General features: G+C 45.1%; 2 protein-coding genes across 2 annotated transcripts; one reads left to right on the top strand and one right to left on the bottom strand.

Moving 5' to 3' along the window:
* The first annotated feature begins 429 nt into the window (after positions 1–429).
* Positions 430–8801, top strand: vegfd (vascular endothelial growth factor D). The gene is made up of 7 exons (XM_031559027.2): positions 430–1083; positions 4862–5078; positions 6593–6783; positions 7062–7189; positions 7545–7651; positions 8107–8236; positions 8456–8801. The coding sequence occupies exons 1-6, from the start codon at positions 1000–1002 to the stop codon at positions 8196–8198; spliced, it is 819 nt and encodes a 272-aa protein (XP_031414887.1). The 5' UTR covers positions 430–999; the 3' UTR covers positions 8199–8236; positions 8456–8801.
* Positions 8802–9780: 979 nt separating this feature from the next.
* Positions 9781–14306, bottom strand: smg8 (SMG8 nonsense mediated mRNA decay factor). Its single transcript, XM_012819768.3, has 4 exons — positions 12697–14306; positions 12209–12354; positions 11134–12018; positions 9781–10366 (listed from the first exon to the last, which is right to left on the bottom strand). Exons 1-4 carry the CDS (start codon positions 14228–14230, stop codon positions 10154–10156), a joined length of 2778 nt encoding a protein of 925 aa, XP_012675222.1. The 5' UTR covers positions 14231–14306; the 3' UTR covers positions 9781–10153.
* Between the last annotated feature and the right edge of the window lie 6672 nt (positions 14307–20978).

Below are 20978 nucleotides of genomic sequence, written 5' to 3'. Positions count from 1 at the left end.
AACCCTCCTATAAACTCCAGCCCAGACAATTAGCCGAGGTTGGGGCTGGGAGGTGGTTCCAGAGCCAAGCTCTCTCCCTCTCCCCATTCCCTCCTCCTCCTCCTCCACCGCGCCTCCCCTTACCCCCACCTCCCTTCACCTCCGCAGCAGAGAGAGGTCTGGATTGCATTTAAAACCACATGTTCCTCTGTGTCGAGCCCATATGAGCTGTGAACCGGGGGTTGGGAACCCGGTGACAACTCCAAACGAGACGACCTGAGACGTACGATGAACGCCTTGCAGACGATGCTGCCGGCCGGAGGGGAGGGGAACTAGCCCTGTGGCAGCGTCTCGCACACCCACACCCCTGACTTGCATACACACACACACACCCACACAGATACACACACACACACACAGACACACACACACACAAACACACACACACACACACAGACACAGACACAGACACAGACACAGACACATACTCACACACAGACACAGACACAGACACATACACATACTCACACACAAAACCACACACAAGGATCTGAGGACGGTTGAGCCGGGCCAAGCCGGGGTTAAGATGTTGAAGACAGATATTAGTCCTTACTGAGGCGGCCATAGAGAGGAACAAGAGAGAGACAGCCAATGAGAAAGAGATCTTTTGTAATTCTCAAGCCCTCTCTTGTGTCTGGTTCAAAGACGCTTCCCAGGACCTTCTTGAAAGTAGAGGGTGTGTTTTCTTCTTTTTTTTTTTTTTTTAAAGAGGAAACTCCATTTGGCTTCTGCGGAGGTGTCTCATTTTGGCAGGTTCTTCCCCCACTCTCTCACTCACTGTGCCGGGACCTCACGTGTGTGTGTGTGTGTGTGTGTGTGTGTGTGTGTGTGAGTGTGTGTGTGTGTGGTCTCACTGGGTTGTCCAGAGACTGACTTTTTTCATCATTATTGTATGTGAAGCAGAAGATCCTCCTCTGTCTCCATCAGAGCTTTCTCCCTCTCTGGCAACTGCAGCACAGGATGTGGACTCTCACCCGAGTGCTCTCGCACATGCTGCTGCTGCTCTGTGGACTAAAGCTGATGCTGGCTGCCGAGGACCACAGAGTGAGTATCTGCAGGCGATGCATTTTTGTGCTTAAATGACTTTGTGTACTAATCAATGGAATCTATCAATCTGCTTCCTGGGATGACTCAGAACCTGTACAGAAAGGGACTGTCTGGGCTGCAATACATATTGTACTAGAATTGGGTTTGAACCACTTTTCGATGATTTCCAAATCTGTCCAATGTTTCTTTTTTTTCAAAGAGATCAGTTGTGGAGCGTATGTTGAAATGGACTATGTTGATTTTGTGTTAATGAATGAAGTGAGTGTGCCTACTGTACATGGGAATGAAAGCTCTGTTTGCTATCTTGAATGGGTGGACTGATCTTTGTGTGATTTCAGTCACATTCACTTGCCTTGGGCTTTCCTTCACTTTCGCTTGCTGTTGCTTGTGTAAGGAAACGTTCCATGTGAAACAGCTTAATGTCTTAGGCGTAAAGAGGAACTGTTGCCAAGGAGACCTGTGTGCGATCTCTTCAACAGTCTGCATTTGTGTTTCTCAATTTTTTTTTCCAGACTGTCTATCTCTCACTCCCCCGTCTCCTCCCCTCTCTCTCTCTCTCTCTCTCTCTCTTTCTATTTCTCCTTCCTCTCTCTCTCCCATTTCTTTTTCCCCTCTCCCTGTCACCCTTGGGGCCCCTCACGTCATTAGTGACTCTGTCTCCCTCTCACACTTACAGGAGGAAATCTGTTTCTATCTTCTATTCTCATTCTCTCTCTCACTCTCTCTCTCTCTCTCTCTCTCTCTCACACACACACACACACACACACACACCCTATTCTACTGCTCATGCTTTCTGTTTCATCTCTGCTTTCTTGCATGTTGTTGTTGCATTTTGTCTTAAGTGGAAGCAGGCGACTCCACCCTGACATATTGAATGGATCAGAGGGTTCCTGTCACTGCTCTGACTCGGGGAAATAAAGCAAACAGACCTTGGTGCTGACGAGTGTATTGTTGCACGACAGGCCTCCCTGCCCCGGCCTCCACACTTCAACTTTCCATCCTCTTTGCGGCTTTTCCCGTCTCGTAAAGGGATCAGTGGAAACCCCTCGTCTCCCCGCTTTTTTCACTGTCACAACCACACCCTTCGCGTAGTAAACATTTAAGACTTCTAATTGCCCAAAATGTTTTTTGAAATCAGGCAACTTAAATATTATAACATTTGAATTACCACATATGGTATAGATTATAGAGGCATACGCAATAATAGCTTTTACAGGCACGGCATTTTTTCCCCTGCAGATTGGTGCGCACACTTGTGCACGGTGCCTTAGCCGAGGGCGATGTGGAAAATCAAAGTCTCCTGTTGTTTCTCGTGCGCCGAATGGGTTGCGCAAGCACTCTGCTAATGATCTCCACAGCGCCAGTGACGATCTGGGTACCTCAAATTATGAAACTTTCCTCACCGTTCCCCCATTAGTGCCTGTGTAAGAGAGGGTGCCACAAGCTGTTAAAAAAATGTTCGCCCCGCAGCTGTTACGGTTCATGGGGAGCTCGTAAAAAGCCAGCGCTCACTGAAACAACGGCAATCATCTGTGGGCTTCTCCCAACATCCCGCCATCAGTTTCATGCCATCCCAGTCTCTGCAGAGCGGCTGAACAGGTGGTCCATGGGAAAATCTGTGTCTGTGGGGCTACAGCTGTTGAACATGGGCCGCTGCCAAAGGATGTTCTCGCTGTCAGGGGGGAGACATTCTGTGCCAGCGTCATGTAATGGCACTTGCTCAAGCTCCTATAAAGAATCACACAATGCTTCACATTGAGTCAGTTTTCCCTCAAAAGGTCAGAGATGCTTTGATAGTGTTGGCATTTGAGCTGCTTGGGTATGCTTAGAAGACTTATTATATTAAGGACCAGGCAATTCTAAAGACAGAACTAGAGCCTGTTTGTTGAAGTTTTTCTCTCAGTTTAGCTTAGCCTGATTTAAAGAAAATGTTTGGATAGATTTGAGAAAGGTACCCTTATTTTGCATGAAAAATTACTCAGCCGTAAGGCTCAACGTGAATAACCAGTCAGACAACATTCCACTACATGAACTTCTGTGCAGGGGCGGCGCCAGGGGGGGGGGGGCTAGGGGGTGCTATAGCTCCCCCTGGATTAGCCATAGCACCCCCAAGAAAATAATGGTTTATTTATTATTGTTATTAATTTAATTCTGCGTTCTTAATTTAATTTATTGTGTGATAATAATATTTCAATCACAAAAGAAAATAATAACAGATTGAAATGAACAGATTGTTCACGTAGCACGACAGAGACACGTCGCATGCGTGAACGTTGACGTTTCCTGGCGATTGAAGGAGAAAGAGAGCTAGTGCACTGTCAAAGTCAAGCGGTAGTATCAACAAATTCACAATAATGGATCGGTTTTTGATACCCAAAATTCTACGAGTAGAAGAATCATGTGACGTTGAAGAAGAAGAAGAAATGCAAGGGGTATCTGAATCTGATTTAGAAGAAGAGGAACGTCGTGGTCAAAGAGATCCTACACCTCTACTGAGGGTGCTAGCCGTGCTACACCTGGTCTGCTGGGTTGCCCGGATTTTGCTTTTCCAGCATAGTTTTGTTTGCATTTTTGCCTGTTCTTTACGAGTTGTATTGTACAATGATACAATGATCTAGCTCTGATTATTGTGGTTTTGAGTGCCTACTGTTTTGTTTCATTCCCTTTTAAAAGGGGCCTGCATCTTTACACCGTTTAAGATTTAAGGTGGAACGGTCTTGTTAGATGTGTAACATTAATGAATGCGGTCTCTTTTTGGGATTTTTCGGGATCCGCCTTAAAAAATCAGAGCTTCTAGCCTAGGACGAGCAGTCTGTCTGTGCTAGCCAGTTATACATAAGCTTCTATGTTTTTATTGATTGTGACCTGAAATAATATATACTTTTTGAAAGCATTTCTGACTCTTTGACTGTTTTAGTTAATTCTATCTGCTATTCTAATTTGCCCCCTTTAGTTTAGAATGTATTGAACTATTTATGTTTAGTTTAATTTGTCAGACATGGTAGTGGTGACCTGGTGGTCATCTGGCGCCAACTTTAACCCCCAATGAAGTAAGTGAAGTATTTGGGATTGCGGAATCTATAACATGCTGATGCTGCATGCATTTTGTCAGTGACCGTCGCAGAGGAACACGGCTATGTGCGCGTCAGTCGGAAGCAGCCTAATGATAATAATAATAGACCTACGATCGATTTGTATGGCGCTTTTCATGGACCACAAAGACGCTTCAGAGAGCAAACATGTAAACAGATATGACGATATGGTGGGGAGGTGTTGTAGTAGAGAACCATGTGACACGTATGCTATCACCCTAATTTCATAGCACCCTCGGTAAAACGCCGAGCACCCCCATAGCACCTGCAGCAAAAAATCTCTGGCGCCGCCACTGCTTCTGTGTCTCAAACTCAAACTCCTGTGCTTTGCCACTCTCCTGTCACTAGAAGCTTTGTCATGGTCACACCTTGACGCATCAGAGTGCCCACAGCATGTAGGACTATACTTCCCCCTTGTGGTTAGAACAGGAAATATCGGACAGTGAACCTCACTGAGAGTTACCTTATATTTGTCTTGATAATGATATGATAGTGATTGACAGTGTTTCGACTTCATTACCGTCTGGGTTGAAAAGAATGATTTGATCTTGGAGGGCTCTGTCTTGTCTAGAACTGACATTTTGAAATGTGGACAAGGCTTTATTAAATCTTTTAAAGACATGTTCCAAATATGAAGCCAAATAACACATTGGATTTGTCCATTATCTAAAATGTTCATACAGCTCCAAAGTCCCCAGGAAAACCGTTGGGCGAAAGAAGTGCGGTCGGCCTCAAGCCTTGAGGAGTTCCTGAGGCTAACTAACTTCCCCGACTGGAAGCTGTGGAAATGCCGTCTGAAGCTGAAGCACCTGGACTCGTCTCAGCTGATGGAGTACCGCGCCCCCTCCCACCGCTCCACACGATATGCCTCCGCCTCCTATAGTCTGGAGATTTTGAAAGGTACATTCTCAGGGGCAGCCACACACTGAGATAAAAGAGTACAGTCGGTTATTGAGGTGATTTCGAGTTTTATGTTCACAGTTTTGAGGCCAAGCCTGGAGTATGTTCAGAAGAACATTCAGACATCCATCAGTGGTTGTTCTTCAATGTGTTTAATCTCATCAGCAACTCTGAGTTTACCCTTTTTTCTCTTGTTAAAAGTCAGAGAATGAAAAACGACAATATTGAGGAAAAGGCCAAATAATTTTCCTCCATCCTCAGTCTTGGTGACCATCAATAACACACAAACACACTATAACTCACATACTCAGACACAATATAACTCACATACTCAGACACACTATAACTCACATACTCAAACACACTATAACTCACATACTCAAACACACTATAACTCACATACTCAAAAACACTATAACTCACATACACAAACTTCTTTTTTTATCTTACTTGCAAGTCCCTGTAATAATGTATCACATGATGGGCTTTTAACAGACCGCGAGCACCTCACCTAGAATCTCACAGGGTATGGTAGGGTAGATGCTGAGGTAATGACTGTAGATTCCATTATGGATAGAAAGATTCAGAGATAGATTCCATGAGAATCTACACACATAGGGCACTGCCCTGCCCCATTCCCTTAAACTGCAAGAAGGAATTGCTGACCAGCTTCATTGCAAATGTCATTTTAGTGAAGAGTTTAGTTTAGAGTGTTTTAATTAAATTGATTGGCCTACTACCACTGGGCAGCCATTAGTTATTGAAAATTGGAGAACTGTGAACTGTGAGTTCCATATGAACTGAAGGGCAAAAAATGATTGCCGATCCAGACCACCTGATGTTCAGTGAACTGCACTCAAAGATCCAGACTACCTGATGTTCAGTGAACTGCACTCAAAGTTCCAGACTACCTGATGTTCAGTGAACTACACTCAAAGATCCAGACTACCTGATGTTTAGTGAACTGCACTCAAAGATCCAGACTACCTGATGTTCAGTGAATTCACTGCCTTTCCCCTCACAGTGAGAGCTCATTGTCTATGGAGCCTAGCATAATAGAATGATGCTCTCCCCCTACAACAACACATCAACACAAACAACATTGTGTGTAATATTTTCAGATCTAATGGGGAAATGAAGCATTGCTTGGTTTGTTCTGTGTGTATGTGTGTGACGCATGAAAGAGTGACAGGGAGAGCTGGGGAGATGGAGATGTACACTATGCAGTTTGTGTGAAAGAAATGTGTGTGTGGGCAGCTGGTTGGGTGAATGAGGAGGTTGCTTTAATTCAGAAGGTGGGGACAGGGCCACGATAATGATCACCCTGATGAGTCATGAAAATGAAGCCTAATAAGATGAGCGCTCACTCACTCTCGAGGTGTTAGATTGACATTTCGTCTTGGGGCTACCTATAATTAAAGTGACATTTACTTCTACGACTAGATAAAATGAAGTCAGTGAAGTTCACGTAAAGTAAAGTCTAAGAGCAGATGGCTTCTCCCCTTGTTCCTCAGCTATTGACGACGAGTGGCAGAAGACCCAGTGTATGCCCAGGGAGACGTGTGTGGATGTGGCCAAGGAGCTGGGCACGCCGACAGCCATGTTCTTCAAGCCGCCGTGCGTCTCCGTCTTCAGGTGTAATGGCTGCTGCAACAAAGAGGGAGTCACCTGCAGGAACACCAGCTCCACATACGTCAACAAAACTGTGAGTCCCACGTCACTCAAAGTGTACTGTGTGTGTGTGTGTGTGTTTACGTGTGTGTGTGTGTGTGTGTGTTTGTATGTTTGTGTGTATTTGTGTGTGTGTGTGTGTGTGTGTGTGTGTGTTTGTGTGTGTGTGTGTGTGTGTGTATTTGTGTGTGTGTGTGTGTGTGTGTGTGTGTGTGTGTGTGTGTGTGTGTGTATTTGTGTGTGTTTGTGTGTGTGTGATTGTGTGTTTCCTCACCTTCTGCCCTGCTCTTTCTGCTGCTGATCCTTCTGTAGATCTTCAGTGTGTTCCCATTTAAACATGGCCCTGAGCCTGTGTTGGTGAAGGTGGCCAATCACACGGAGTGTAAGTGCCTGGAGCCGCCATTGATCCGCAGGCACACGCCCACCCGCAGGAGGAACTGGTGAGTCCATCAGCTCTTCTCCACTCACACCTCCCAACAACACACCCTCTCCTCCACAACCAGGTCTGCTCAGGTCTGTGCAGCACTCCACAAAAGACCTACTTCTCAGTGAAATTCATTTTTTATTAGTTTGTGAGTCACCTGGGTTTCTAAACCATCTGGGTTTCTATGGTACCAAGACTACATTTTGTAGCAATATGGATACTAAAGAATAACACAGATCATTTTAACTCCACTGGAAGGCTGCGTGGTCCACAATCCCGGTGCCTTTTGTCCAAGAGACCTACCAGGGTGTTGTTTGGAGTGTCTTTGTTTTCTCTTCAGTCTGGTATGTGGCTCACATGTCACTTTGCAGGTGTTCCCGTGCCGGCCAATCAGAGGACTCCCACAGGCTTTGTGACAATGGGCTGATCTATGACTGTATGGAGGATCGCTGTGTACCGTACCCCTCACGACAACCAGGTGTGTACCGTACCCCTCACGACAACCAGGTGTGTACCATACCCCTCACGACAACCAGGTGTGTACCGTACCCCTCACGACAACCTGGTTTGTGTAGGCCTTGCTCACCTGTTGAGTTGCTGTCAGTAAGTAGCTCTTAGCAGCTCATTCTGAACAGACATGACCTCATTACCTATCAGACATGCTTCATTACCTATCAGACATGACCTCATTACCTATCAGACATGCTTCATTACCTATCAGACATGACCTCATTACCTATCAGACATGACCTCATTACCTATCAGACATGACCTCATTACCTATCAGACATGCTTCATTACCTATCAGACATGACCTCATTACCTATCAGACATGACCTCATTACCTATCAGACATGACCTCATTACCTATCAGACATGACCTCATTACCTATCAGACATGCTTCATTACCGTTTCATTCACTTCTCTTTTAGCTCCAGAGGTTTCCCCCAGTGTCCAGAATGCGCACTGTGAAATCGACGTGGATCGCTGCGCTTGCATTCCGAGAGAACAGCGGCCAACATAATCTCCATGGCATCCAGTGAAAGCCACTGCATCAGCCAGGTGTGGTACGAGTAAGATATCGCCAAGCTCTGCATCCTTAGAACTAGCACCACAGGAACTGCTAGGAGTCACAAGGAAATACAAACCATCTCTCAATGAACATCCTCTCTTGCACAGAAGTGCTTTTAACAGCAGTCATTGCACAAGATATGGATTCTTGGAGGAAATATAATTTTATTGATATTAACCGATATTTCTTTTTTTATGTTTCCTTCACAGCTGCAAATGAAGAAATAGCCCTTGGCGAAGAGAGAACGCAGACGATCTGCTGGACTTGAAAGCAGAGTACAACACCTTCTAATTTATTAATTAATGTCCCTATTTATATCACATGGCCATGTACAGCCTTTGCATTTTAATCATCTCCTGATTGATCATTAACAAAACTGCAAAAGGTTTTTTTTGAATATGTGCTTTCTGTGTTTGTGTTTCGGAGTAGTGTGTAAATATGACGCATGCCTTCATTATGTGCACTGAGCGAACAAGTCAAAAATGTACTTTAAAAGATAGATATTTTTGTAATTTCTTGGCAAGCTGTGTAAATAGATATTTTCTGTGTAAAGTGTACCATTTCCAGTGTTTTTATTTTCAGTCCTGAATTGTAGTTCTGGTCGTTTATCAGCAAGTAAAATACCACAACACCACATTGATCGACGGAGCGCTTACAAAACAGGCATTCATTACAACAGGCTTTCATTACTATGGGTTTGGTGTGATGCAGTGAATATATGTCAGCAGATTATTATCATTGTGAAGGGACTGGTTCCCATCGCAAACAAACAGTATCCGCAGGCAGATGGAATGATGCAGTGCAATTGACTGCCCTTACAATAAAGGACTACCGTAATTTCCGGACTATTGAGCGCACCTGAATATAAGCCTCACCCACTGAATTTTTTAAAAATTATTATTTTTAACATAAATAAGCCGCACATGTCTATAAGCCGCAGGTGCCTACCGGTACATTGAAACAAATTAACTTTACACAGGCTAAAATGAATATCAAAAGTAATACAATAGTGATGCATATTATTAGTTTTGCCAGTTACGATAAGTGCACTGTTGCTTTAAGAGAGCACAGTTGCAAGAGTCAATCAGAAGCTAGAACGTTAGATTGAAGACAGTGAGATAGAAGAAAGACGCTAGTTTGAAACCAGTGAGCTAAAGAACTTGAAAAGACTGGATTTGTATTGTTGTAAACTGTTTTGAGTTGTGTTCTGTCTACGCCGGTAGACTGTGGTTATTTTGACATTAGTTAAGTTATTGAGATACTGATAAATCGCGTGGAGCTAAGCATCCATGCGGCTGCATCCATGCTAGCATCCTAGCTCCACAAAGCCACCGTAAACACAAAGCCACCGTATACAGTCACAGGTATCATAATCCATAAATTAGCCGCGTCGTTGTTTAAGCCGCGAGGTTCAAAGCGTGGGAAAAAAGTAGCGGCTTATAGTCCGGAAATTACGGTAATTACATTCAGAACACACGTACCACTAGTGACTCTCCCTCTTCCATCACAATTCCTTCAATAAAAGACCAAACACTGGGTTCATCTGACATTATTATTTCAGTATAAGAGTACATGACAATCTCAAGCCACTGGACAGGGGAAAACCACCACAGTAACCTTAATCATTACAGAGAGATGATACCAGGTATACCACCCACATCACTCTTCAGTCCAATTAAGGAAGACACTAGCATAGGTGACCTTTACGGCTGAAGAATTCAACATCGTTCAGGTTTCCGTGGTTCCACGGAAGAGTCCAGTCCTGTTTCTCATCATTGTGAAGTCATTAGCAGGCGTGTGTGTGTGTGTGTGTGTGTGTGTGTGTGTGTGTGTGTGTGTGTGAGTGTGTGAGTGTGTGAGTGTGTGAGTGTGTGAGTGTGTGAGTGTGTGAGTGTGTGAGCCCAGGCTCACTGAGGTGGGAGACTGGCTGTGCTGGCGCGGAGGATGCCCCTCAGCACCCTGTAGCTGGCCAGAGGCTGGTTCTCCTTGGGCGGGTAGCAGGGCCCGCGGTCCGTCATGTAGGAGTAAGGGAAGCGCAGGACCCACACGCTGTCCGGGGACAGCACCACCTCCGGCTTCTCCGGGTGGAACGAGGGACACGGGAGCGATCCTGGCTGCACCTGAGCAGGAGAATAAAAACACAGTATCCTGTATGCTGTACTGCAATAATTAGTATGGTAAAGTAAGTATACTCACCTTGAATAGTTGTATGTGGTGTCCCCCACTAGGCTATTCAATGGGCATTCCCTTGCACTCTACCACTAATACCACAATAGCACTAATATCCTCAGTTATGCTCATTGTCTTCAAGCTGTCAGTACCTGTCTACTTGTCTGTGCTACTGAAGGGCAATGGCAGAGCAGTGGTAGTGTGAATGTGAGCGGACATGTCACTGCAGTGGGTCATCTAAGATGAAAGATCAGTAGCTGGAACACACAGCACATACACACTTCCTACACACTTCTATTGGCAACAGATAGAAGAGAGACGCTATGAGATGAGGGGAAGAGAGACACTATGAGAGATGAGGGGAAGAGAGACGCTATGAGATGAGGGGAAGAGAGACGCTATGAGAGATGAGGGGAAGAGAGACGCTATGAGAGATGAGGGGAAGAGAGACGCTATGAGATGAGGGGAAGAGACATGAGGGGAAGAGACATGAGGGGAAGAGAGACGCTATGAGAGATGAGGGGAAGAGAGACGCTATGAGAGATGAGGGGAAGAGAGATGAGGGGAAGAGAGACGCTATGAGATGAGGGGAAGAGAGACGCTATGAGAGATGAGGGGAAGAGAGTGATGTCAGTGTCACAGACAGAGAGAATGATGGAGAGACTGTGTGAATGACTGAGATGAAGAGATATGTAAAAAGCGTTTGAGAAGAGTTTACCTTAGGGCTGAGGATGAGCTCCAGAGGGGCGTCGGGCACCACGACGAAGAGGCGCGCCAGCTGGGCGTAGTGGGGTTTGATACCCCTGCCCTGTGTGGGTGAGGGGATATAGAGGGGCATGTCTGAGTTCAGTGCCCTGGTGGCGGGCTCTTTGGCCCCGCCGGGACCCAGCACCTTCACCACCTTATCCGGCGCCGAGCTAAGGAACCTCCGCCCGCGGCTGTCCTCGTACTCAAACCCCACGAAGGCCCGAGCGACGTCGTCCCGGCGCCGACCGCGCCAGAGGTACCCCGCGCCGCCCCGCTTCCCGGTGAGCGCCTTGTTGGGGGCCGGCCAGGAGGAGGAGTTTCCGTCCAGAGGCTCCGCCGCGCCCACGTCGTCCTCCGAGCGGCACCGGATCACCACGTCCCAGGGCAGGAGGAAGTTGGAGCCGGGCAGGAACCCCGGCTGCTCCAGGCCCGAGTGGGGGTTGTACGACTTCGCCGGTCCCAGTTTCACCAGAGACCAGCTGGAGAACTTTGGCAGCAGGCCCTTGGGGCAGCCCGAGTGTAGCATGCCTGGCAGGTACTCCACGGTGGAGTGCTGCCGGTCCACCAGGCTGGGCCGCTTCTCCTGGCCCTCCCCTCCGTCCCCGTAAGGCCCCAGGCTGTCGGTGGACTGGCCCAGGCTGAGAGCCAGGCTGAGGCTGGTGCTGTCGCCGGGCGTGTGGGTCACACCGCCTTCTTTTTCCTTCAAATTCTCGACCTCCACTCCTGCAGGTGGCGCTGGCTCAGGGGTCCTGATGGCGTCGTCGCAGGCTGGGGCTGGGGCTGGATCAGGGGTGCTGGCCTGGAACACTGGGAACTGGATGCGCTCCAGCTTACCACAGCATTTCTCCTCTAGCATCTGCACAGCACAGCAGTAAACAAGTGCATTAAATAACAACAACAACAACAACAACTACAACACTACAATTACACAACAATTAAAGTCTTGGGATGGGAGTCAGTCTCACCCAGTAAACCCAAATCAATAACTGAAAGCAAACTAAAGAAAAAAAAAAAAGTCTAACCAAAGGAAGTCACTTTTCACTGACCTGGTAGAAGTCATAGTTGGCCCCCTGAATATCAAAGGGGTCTTCCCGAGGGGCCTGCTTCCTCCCACAGTTACAGGAGCTGGTGGAGCGGCCTCTGCTGTTGTGTTGCATGATCGGAGGGTTGTGGTCCAACTCTGGCTTTTCTCCTACATAGAGCCAAAACAAAACAAGTCAATCCACTGTAGAACACAATAGGAAACCCTAAGACTGTTTCCAAGACTTTTCATGACCCAGATATCTTTCATATCTAGAAATGTTTAAAAGAATACACACTTATTTACAACGTCTGGGAACACTGTCCCTCATCCCTCATTTTTGATATTACTTAATTGACTTTGTAAACATAAAATGGCTAGATTCAGTTATTTAACCATTGTCTACAGAGGTCTGTGGAGTGTTCATCTCCGTTATTTAACCATTGTCTAGACGTGTGTGGAGTGTTCATCTCCGTTATTTAACCATTGTCTAGAGGTCTGTGGAGTGCTCACCTGACTTGGGCAGGAGATGAAACTTGTGCACACAGTGCTGGTCAGTGAGGCTGCGCTCTTCACAGAGCTGGTGGCCATTGCTCCAGAACTTATAGCAGTCTTCATGCAGCTGAATGGCATAGCGTTGGAAGGCAATTCCGCGGGCATGCTGACTGTAGACACGCAGGGCTAGGGCAAGCTGGTTTTTGTGGACCGTGGTAGTGTAGTTGTGAGGGAGGTTGGACTGGTAAGCGCTGTGGGCCAGAGGAAGAGCCTTCTGGCAGCGGTTCTCTGAGAACTTGGCGTCAGCGTCCAGGAAGCCCTCCAACACCTTCGGCTGTGCCTGGACTTTGATGGCGACCTCAGCCATTTCCTCCTCTGTGTTGGTGATCATCACCTGGTGAAGTCTGTATGCCACTTGAGCCCATTTGGAGTAAGTGGGCAACTCAAAATGCGAGGGCTGGGGATTGCGACCTACACTGTCGTCAAAGCCTTTCTTGGTCAACACCAACTCCACATGCTGCCATAAAAACTCCTTCAAAGTGCAATCCACGAGCTGACCTCCTGAGGAGAGGTTGCTGTTCTCCACATTAAAAGACGGCTGTCTAGACGAGTGGCGCATCTGGTTGTAGCGCCTTTGACCTGGCACTGGAACACTTGTGTCATTTTCCCGCAAGGCGCAGTTGGAGCGCAACTGTACGAGCAGCGAACCAACTGGATCCTCGTCGGGTCCAGGAACCACGTACACAAACGCCTGGTTAGCTGGTACTGTAAAGAGACAGTTGCTGCTTTGATTGGTGAGGACCCGACTTTTACGAAAAATTCTGTAAATTTGATCCTCAAGTGCGTGCTGCAGACGTCTTCGCGGAGAATGCTTTTTGGGTTTTTCCGAGTTTCCTCCAGAACCATCAGCGCCGTTCCCACCACTTCCGGAACCACCGACTCTGATTGTACCATTCATTTGAAAAACGAATAACAAACGAGGCGGACAGGGGCGGCAGTTCATCTTCCATTCTTTTGATACAGACGTGTCTTTCAAAGTAGCCCGGAGCAGTGGTAGTACTTTTTGACGAAGGGCATCCAAACCGCGGAACAGTCTGTCATAAGTCACATCAAATGAGCATGTTGGGTGTACCAACAGAAGAACATGGCACAGCGAAAAGAGGTACAGCAACAGCATGCAGTGTTGCTTCTCAGCAACCTTCCAGAACTCATGAGCCTCTGCGTGTCCGACACCCGCGCACAAAGACTCACATGCTTTGAGAAGCTGTCTATTATCAAACACTGAAGTCAGCACGAGGTATAAAACACGACTTTCTTGATTATAATACACCTGAATCACGGCTTCACTGTCCTGATTATCCGCGTCACCAAGCCCGAACAGAGAGAAAATGTGCTTGTCAGCCAGGGTGTTGACGATTGATTCTTTGATTGATCCGGGTTGCATTGCGCTTTTACCAAATATTCCCAAAACACAAACACCCTCATCTTTGTAGAGAGGGTCCTCTATGATCTCCGACTGTAAAAACGCTCCTATACTGACTGGCACAGCCATAATAGCCAACGCTTCAAAACATTACTGGCGGGGAGTGGATCACTTCCGTGACCGTCGTTAAAATTTGACCGTGCGGAAACAACAGCACTAAAGTTACAGTCCATGACGTAAAGATATATATGAACTTGAGTCTGTGATGGTGGTTTGTGCTAAAATATTTTGTGCTTGTATATTTGTCAATATATATTGTATAAATATATCACAGTCCAACAGTATCCACAGCAGTCTCATAGCCCATTTCCCTGATAATCCTGGCTGAATAATTGATTGTACTGAATGAATAAACATGCCCACATAGGCCTGTAAAGTGTATTGATATAATATCTGGTAGAACATAAAGTTGGAAGGTAAAAATGCCTTAGTCATGGCAAATCAGAGTAAGACTAAGACTAAACTGCCAGCATTGTTGTGCGTAATGCCATCATAATAACTCATGCTGATAGTCATTCATTCACATTTCATCAGCACATACATTTCATCCAGTGTACTAAACATTTTCATCATGTGTGCTCCTTGGGAGTTAAAACCATGATCTTGGTGTGATTAGAACCTTGGTCTACCTTTTAATTCATTTGTTTACCTTTCTCTGGCTCCAAAAAATCCAAATAAAAGCAGACCTAAGCACCTAAAAGAAACCCCCAAATTGAATATATCATGAAACTTCCTATCCCTTCATTGTAAAAGTATGTATAGAAAAGATGTTTGATTAAAAATAACTGATTTAATTTGATTATATTCCAGTTTAATCTGGAGGTAGATTTAGTAAAATTGCATTCACTATTTAACATTGTGCGTATTAACATTGTACACATTTAATTTCCTTCCTTATGAAAATAAGGCCAAATAGCCCATACAATAATATCATAGGATGCACATTGAACATAGATCTGACAAATCAAAGTCTCTTTTTATAACAGTGGTGTAGGCCAGCTAACAGAAAAAGATCAACTGCATTGAAGATCAAGGGAGGCTCAAGGGATGTCGCCCCATGGATGATGCAGGTGTTGTGCAACCTTAAGGAAAAGAAAAAGATTCAGAGGTCAATATTATTTACCATCACCACAGGACTTACTTAACTGTGTGTGTGTGTGCGTGAGTGTGTGTGTGTGTGTGCATGCAAGTGTGTGTGGCAAGGGTGTGTGTGCGACTGTGTGTGAGTGTGTGTGTGTGTGGCGAGATGGGGGTGGGGGTGAGAATGGTTGGTTCCATGGATCCTTTGAGGCACTGACTACTTTATGAACTCATGCTGTTGCTTAAATTCAGGATCCCATGGGGCGCACTGTTCTCTTATCAGGAACTCCACAGACGAGCTATTAAACCAGAGCTCACACAAACTGCAGTGGAACCAAAGTTTTCTACCTTCCTCCAGTTGGGTTCTAAGTCCGTGTTTTTTTTCTTTGTTCTGTTGCATCAGTTGTGGAAATAATATGAAATGGTTTGTGCAGAATAGACATGCACATATACGCCTCAAATGAATATGCACCACAGTCTATGACTAACAAGTATCTCACATAGCTACAAATAAACATTTTAACACACCACAGCAAGAAATCTTCCCAGGCTTATACCCCACAACACTTCAAACACGTCAGTCAAAGCTGTTTGCTGAGAGTATTCTATGAGCTTTAGAGAAATTTATGATCATCATTCAGCTCTGTATTATTACATTCATATTTACTAATATTAATTCATTAGTTAATTAACAAATTAGTAATATTAATATTACCCTGTGCAACAGTTGTGCCAGGAAGAATAGCATCTAGTACAATGAGGTACAGGTAGACTTCAACAGTGATCTCTACATGTGTTACTTTGATCCATTTTTTATGAAAGTGACACGGCAGCTGTTTAACGTGCCAACACCTGAAGGGTGAAAGGTTTGTCATATTTAACATAGCCCCCCACAGACACATATTTCATATAGCCCCCTACAGACGCATAGACAGAACATCAAGTGTTGAAGTCTAATCTTTGTTGTGTGTTGTTGTGTGTTGTGTTGCTTGTTGTTACACTCAATCACCATCAAAATCAAGTGTTGCCGTTTAATCTTTGTTGTGTGTTGTTGTGTGTGGTGTTTGTTGTTACACTCAATCATCATCATCATCACCATCACCGAGGGCACAAAACAGTATGTTTTCTTAGGATACCAAGTAAGCAAGGGTCGACACAGTTTTTTCGTCATTAGCTGAAAGCCACACGTAAAAGCATCGATTCTGGTGCAATACCATTGCACGACATTGGTTTTAAGGAAGAAAAACAAAGTTTTATTGTCGAACATCTATGAAAAGATTTATAGCATGTTGTCATTTATTCCATAAAGCATAACAGTTTGTGCTATCACTACATTTTGTGTGTGTGTGTGTGTGTGTGTGTGTGTGTGTGTGTGTGTGTCTCAGCACACATGTAACTGTTCTCGAAGGACCATGTTTAACCATTAACCAGGGTATGAAGGATGGAAGTGTGTGTTTGTGTGAGTGAGTGTGTCTGTATGTGTGTGAGTGTGTGTAAGAAGGACAAACCTAGAGCGATGTAGAGAGTATGCATATATGTATGTAGAGTTTCAGTTACTAAGCTCACAGTTGTCTTTAAACAAACATAGATTTGAGTAAATATTTAAAAACACATGAAAAACGTATGGACTGTTTGACTTACAGTCATTATCTCTCACACTATATATCTCATCGCTGATACTGTATCACCTGAGGGAACACACTGGTGTACTGTGGACACACAGCATATAGGATTCACCATATTTACCCACACCAGGAAAAAAAAAACATATTCTCTACAGTGGCCTTCTAATGTCATTTGCACATAGCTGTAATTTATTTTGTATTGTAAACACAAATAATAGGCGATGAGCTTGATTTAAAAGGTCATGTAGCTCCAGTGAATAGCTACATTATGACCCAGTGTTCGGCTTTGTGTACGTTTTAATGTGCACATTTCTACGTATTCAGGGACAACCCTGTTTTGTTATTGGACAACACAGATGTGCGTGTGTGTGGGTTTGATTGAGCATAAGTGCATGTGTGCGTATGTGCATGTGCGTCATGCCCATGGCAACAGTGGAGTGTTTTTTGTTCAAGGGAGGCATTTCTGTCTCCTGTTCTGGGAAAATCTCTGTGATACAATTCATTTTGTGCCATATAACCCACATAAACATCCACTACCATTCCTACCAGAGTGCTTTGTTTAGAATTCCCATGGTTACCTTCATATCTCTCCCCATCACTATTGCTCTTTGTGTGCCGTCATAACTATCGTGTTGTTGTCATGTTGTGCTTTTTCCAAGAAACATATTTATAAATACAGATACTCTGACCTTGATCATAAATGTGTTTAAAGCCTTAAATACTTAATACATTTAATACTTAAATACATTAAATTAAATACATTAAAGGACAAAGAGGCTAACGTAATCTAGTGCCTATGCATTTCATTTCAGTAAACCCGTGACTGGGAGCATGTGACTTCAGGTTATGTCAACCCTAGTCTGGATATTACTTTTTGATTTCAGACTTTCACCTCGATTGGAGAAAGAAAATTGGGACACCGGTTTTCTGTCAACAAGTGGAGATTGTATGCCAATCTTTTGCTGACAAGCCTCCACACCCCTTGGTTGATGGAGTCTAGTGCGGAGAGCCAAGATTGCCCAGGGGCTGCCTGTGACATCCTTTCTGGAAGTCACCGTGAGGAAGTCACATGTCTGGGCGGCTGTCACGTTTGACACTTCTCTGGTTGTTCCTTTGCGCCCGCTTGCTCCCGTCACTGCTGCACGTTGTGCCAGGGACGTTGATGCTAATGGGCCGTGAGCATGATGGGTGGTGTGTGGGCACACACACACACACACATACAGAAACACAGACCCAGAGACACATACACATACACACACACATACACAAATACAGACCCAGAGACACACACACACACACACACACACACACACACACATACACACACACACACAGACACACACACACAGAGACACACACACACACACACACACATACACACACACACACACACACACACAAACACAGACCCAGAGACACATACACATACACACACAGACACACATACACAAGCACAGACCCAGAGACACACACACACAGACACACACACACACACACACACACACACACACACATACAAACACAGACACAGACACATACAAACACAGACACACACACACACACACACACACACACACACACACACACACACACACACACACACACACACACACACACACACACACACACACACACACACACACACATACAAACACAGACACAGACACACTCACTCGTTCCGCTCCATCATCAGAGGCAATGTGCTTAGCAAGGAGTAAGAGACCAAAACAGACTCTCTACTTCTCTCCGGCTCTGTGCGCTCCTCTCTCACACATTGACTGTGTTCTCTGGATCCCTGTCTGCCACACTGTCTTCTTCTTCTTCTTCTTCTTCTTCTTCTTCTTCACTGTCTCTGCCTCTTTCTTCCCTCTCACCTCAGGTCTTTTGTCTCTCTTCCTTTCTGTCTTATTCGGTTGCCATCACACTGTTTTTTTCTCAATCTTATTCCTCACCAGTCAGTGTTTATTTCCATATATTTGTGTGTCTGTGTGTGTGTGTGTCTGTGTGTGTGTGACTGTGCCTGTCCTTGTGTGTGTGTGTCTGTGTCTGTCAGGGCCGGACCTAGTATACCTTTCTCCTTGGCACGTTTCTCTTCGGCCCACCGCCTAAAGGTGGTACTCCTACCTCTTTACATTTTTGGCCAATTTTTTCCTTATGTTAGATTTATTTTTTTAATGTCAAAGTATTGGTTGGAGATATAGAAGGGGGCGCAAAAAACTCTGTAAAATAAATAAATACATACATTTTGATAGTCAAATTATGCCAGCATTGGACACTCTCTCCTCTCTCTCTGTCGTTCTTCCTCCAGCTCTTCCTCTCTGTACTCTGCGTCTTGGACCACGAGCATACCTGTCAAGTGTCATTTTATCTGTGAGACTCTCGGATTTTCACTCCCAGTAGCATAGAATAATAATTACACGCCCATAAGACTGTTGTGCAGTGCGAGTGAGAGACTGCCATGTAGGCACTGTGTAGCTCACTATCTGTGTGGCAGTTTTAGGCTACTAGTCAACGATGTTTCAATATTCAGCATCACTGAACAACTGGTATTCGGTTTACTGCTGGTCAACATACTTAGACGTTTTAAACCAGCGGCCTCAAACTCAGATTACCTTCCGAACACTTTTAGCAGCTCAGATTACCTTCGGAACACTTTTAGCAGTGGGACCGATGCCTTTCTGTGAGAGTAGTGTGGATGAAATATAGACAAGCATGAATTAGCTTGTCTATATTGATTGACACTTTTAGATTTAGGGTCAGCCTACAGCTCTCCACTCTGTTCAGAACTGCATGGAGTCTGCTGGTCTGGGGTCTGTGCACGGTCATGTCATTGACATTCTCTACCCCCTCGATGCCAGTCAATGCCATTGCAATCTCATGTTGGTATTGCTCACTAGCTGGTGACACACCAAATATGAGTCTGTTGTACCTTCTAGTAGCTGCTTTGTTTTTTTGCTCCAGTGCCTCCCTTCGGTGGAAGAGCACGTGTCTCAGGGGTTGTGCCACGTCTGCTACACTCTCATCCATAAGCAGACTTATTTGCTTGGTGTTCAGTTTCCCAACCCCTTCAAACTGTTTGGGATATTGTCTCTGTATCTCTGTTTTGACGTCACTCTCCACAAACTTAGAAAATAGCAGTTTTCTTACTACATCGGTGCTCTCGTCCTCCACGTTATGTTTTCCTATCCCTATTTGGCATTTGAACACGCCCTTGGTTCAGATATGTTCAGAATCTTGGAGCTCATACATACACACACACACACACACACACACACACACACACACACACACACACACACACACACACACACACACAAACACAAACAAACACACACAAACACACACAAACACACACACACACACAAACACACTGATACACACACAAACACACACATACACACACTCAAGGCTATAGGCTATCTGAACACTATAAGGTAACATTGTCAGACAGATGTCTGGCAGACTTTGGACCTTATTTGAAATATGAGTTTTCATACCTGTCTGGATTTCTCATATAGGGCTTAAGATGTCATTCCGTGCAATGGAGTCTAAAGCAGCGTAACACTGAGAAAACAGGCGAGGAAAGGCTCATATTCCCCCAAAATATTGGCTTTTTATGGATGTTTTTTTTGTGGATATTTCACACAGCGCTGCAATGGTGCTCATCTGGTGTTCACAATGCCAGCAGGAGGACAAGACAGAGGAGGTTGGAAAGAGAAGACGATACATCTACAAACAGCACAGTAGAGCCATCAGATTTCAATCAAATTCACACACATACAGCTGGTATTAAGGAGCAAGAGTATTTCTACAAAAAAATGGGGAAAATCTTCCATTGCACGGAATGACAGCTTAAGCCCTATATGAAAAATCCAGACAGGTATGAAAACTCATATTTCAAATAAGGTCCAAAGTCTGCCAGACATCTGTCTGACTATGTTACCTTATAGTGTTCAAATAGCCAATAGCCTTGAGCGTGTGTATGTGTGTGTTTGTGTGTGTATCAGTGTGTTTGTGTTGGTGTGTATGTGTGTATGTGTGTGTGTGTGTGTGTGTGTGTGTGTGTGTGTGTGTGTGTGTGTGTGTGTGTGTGTGTGTGTGTGTGTGTGTAT

This window comes from Clupea harengus, chromosome 21 (genome assembly GCF_900700415.2).
Source record: "Clupea harengus chromosome 21, Ch_v2.0.2, whole genome shotgun sequence".
Lineage (NCBI taxonomy): Eukaryota > Metazoa > Chordata > Actinopteri > Clupeiformes > Clupeidae > Clupea > Clupea harengus.
Note: the sequence above shows the minus strand (reverse complement) of the source record. Positions and strands in the feature narration are given on the sequence as shown.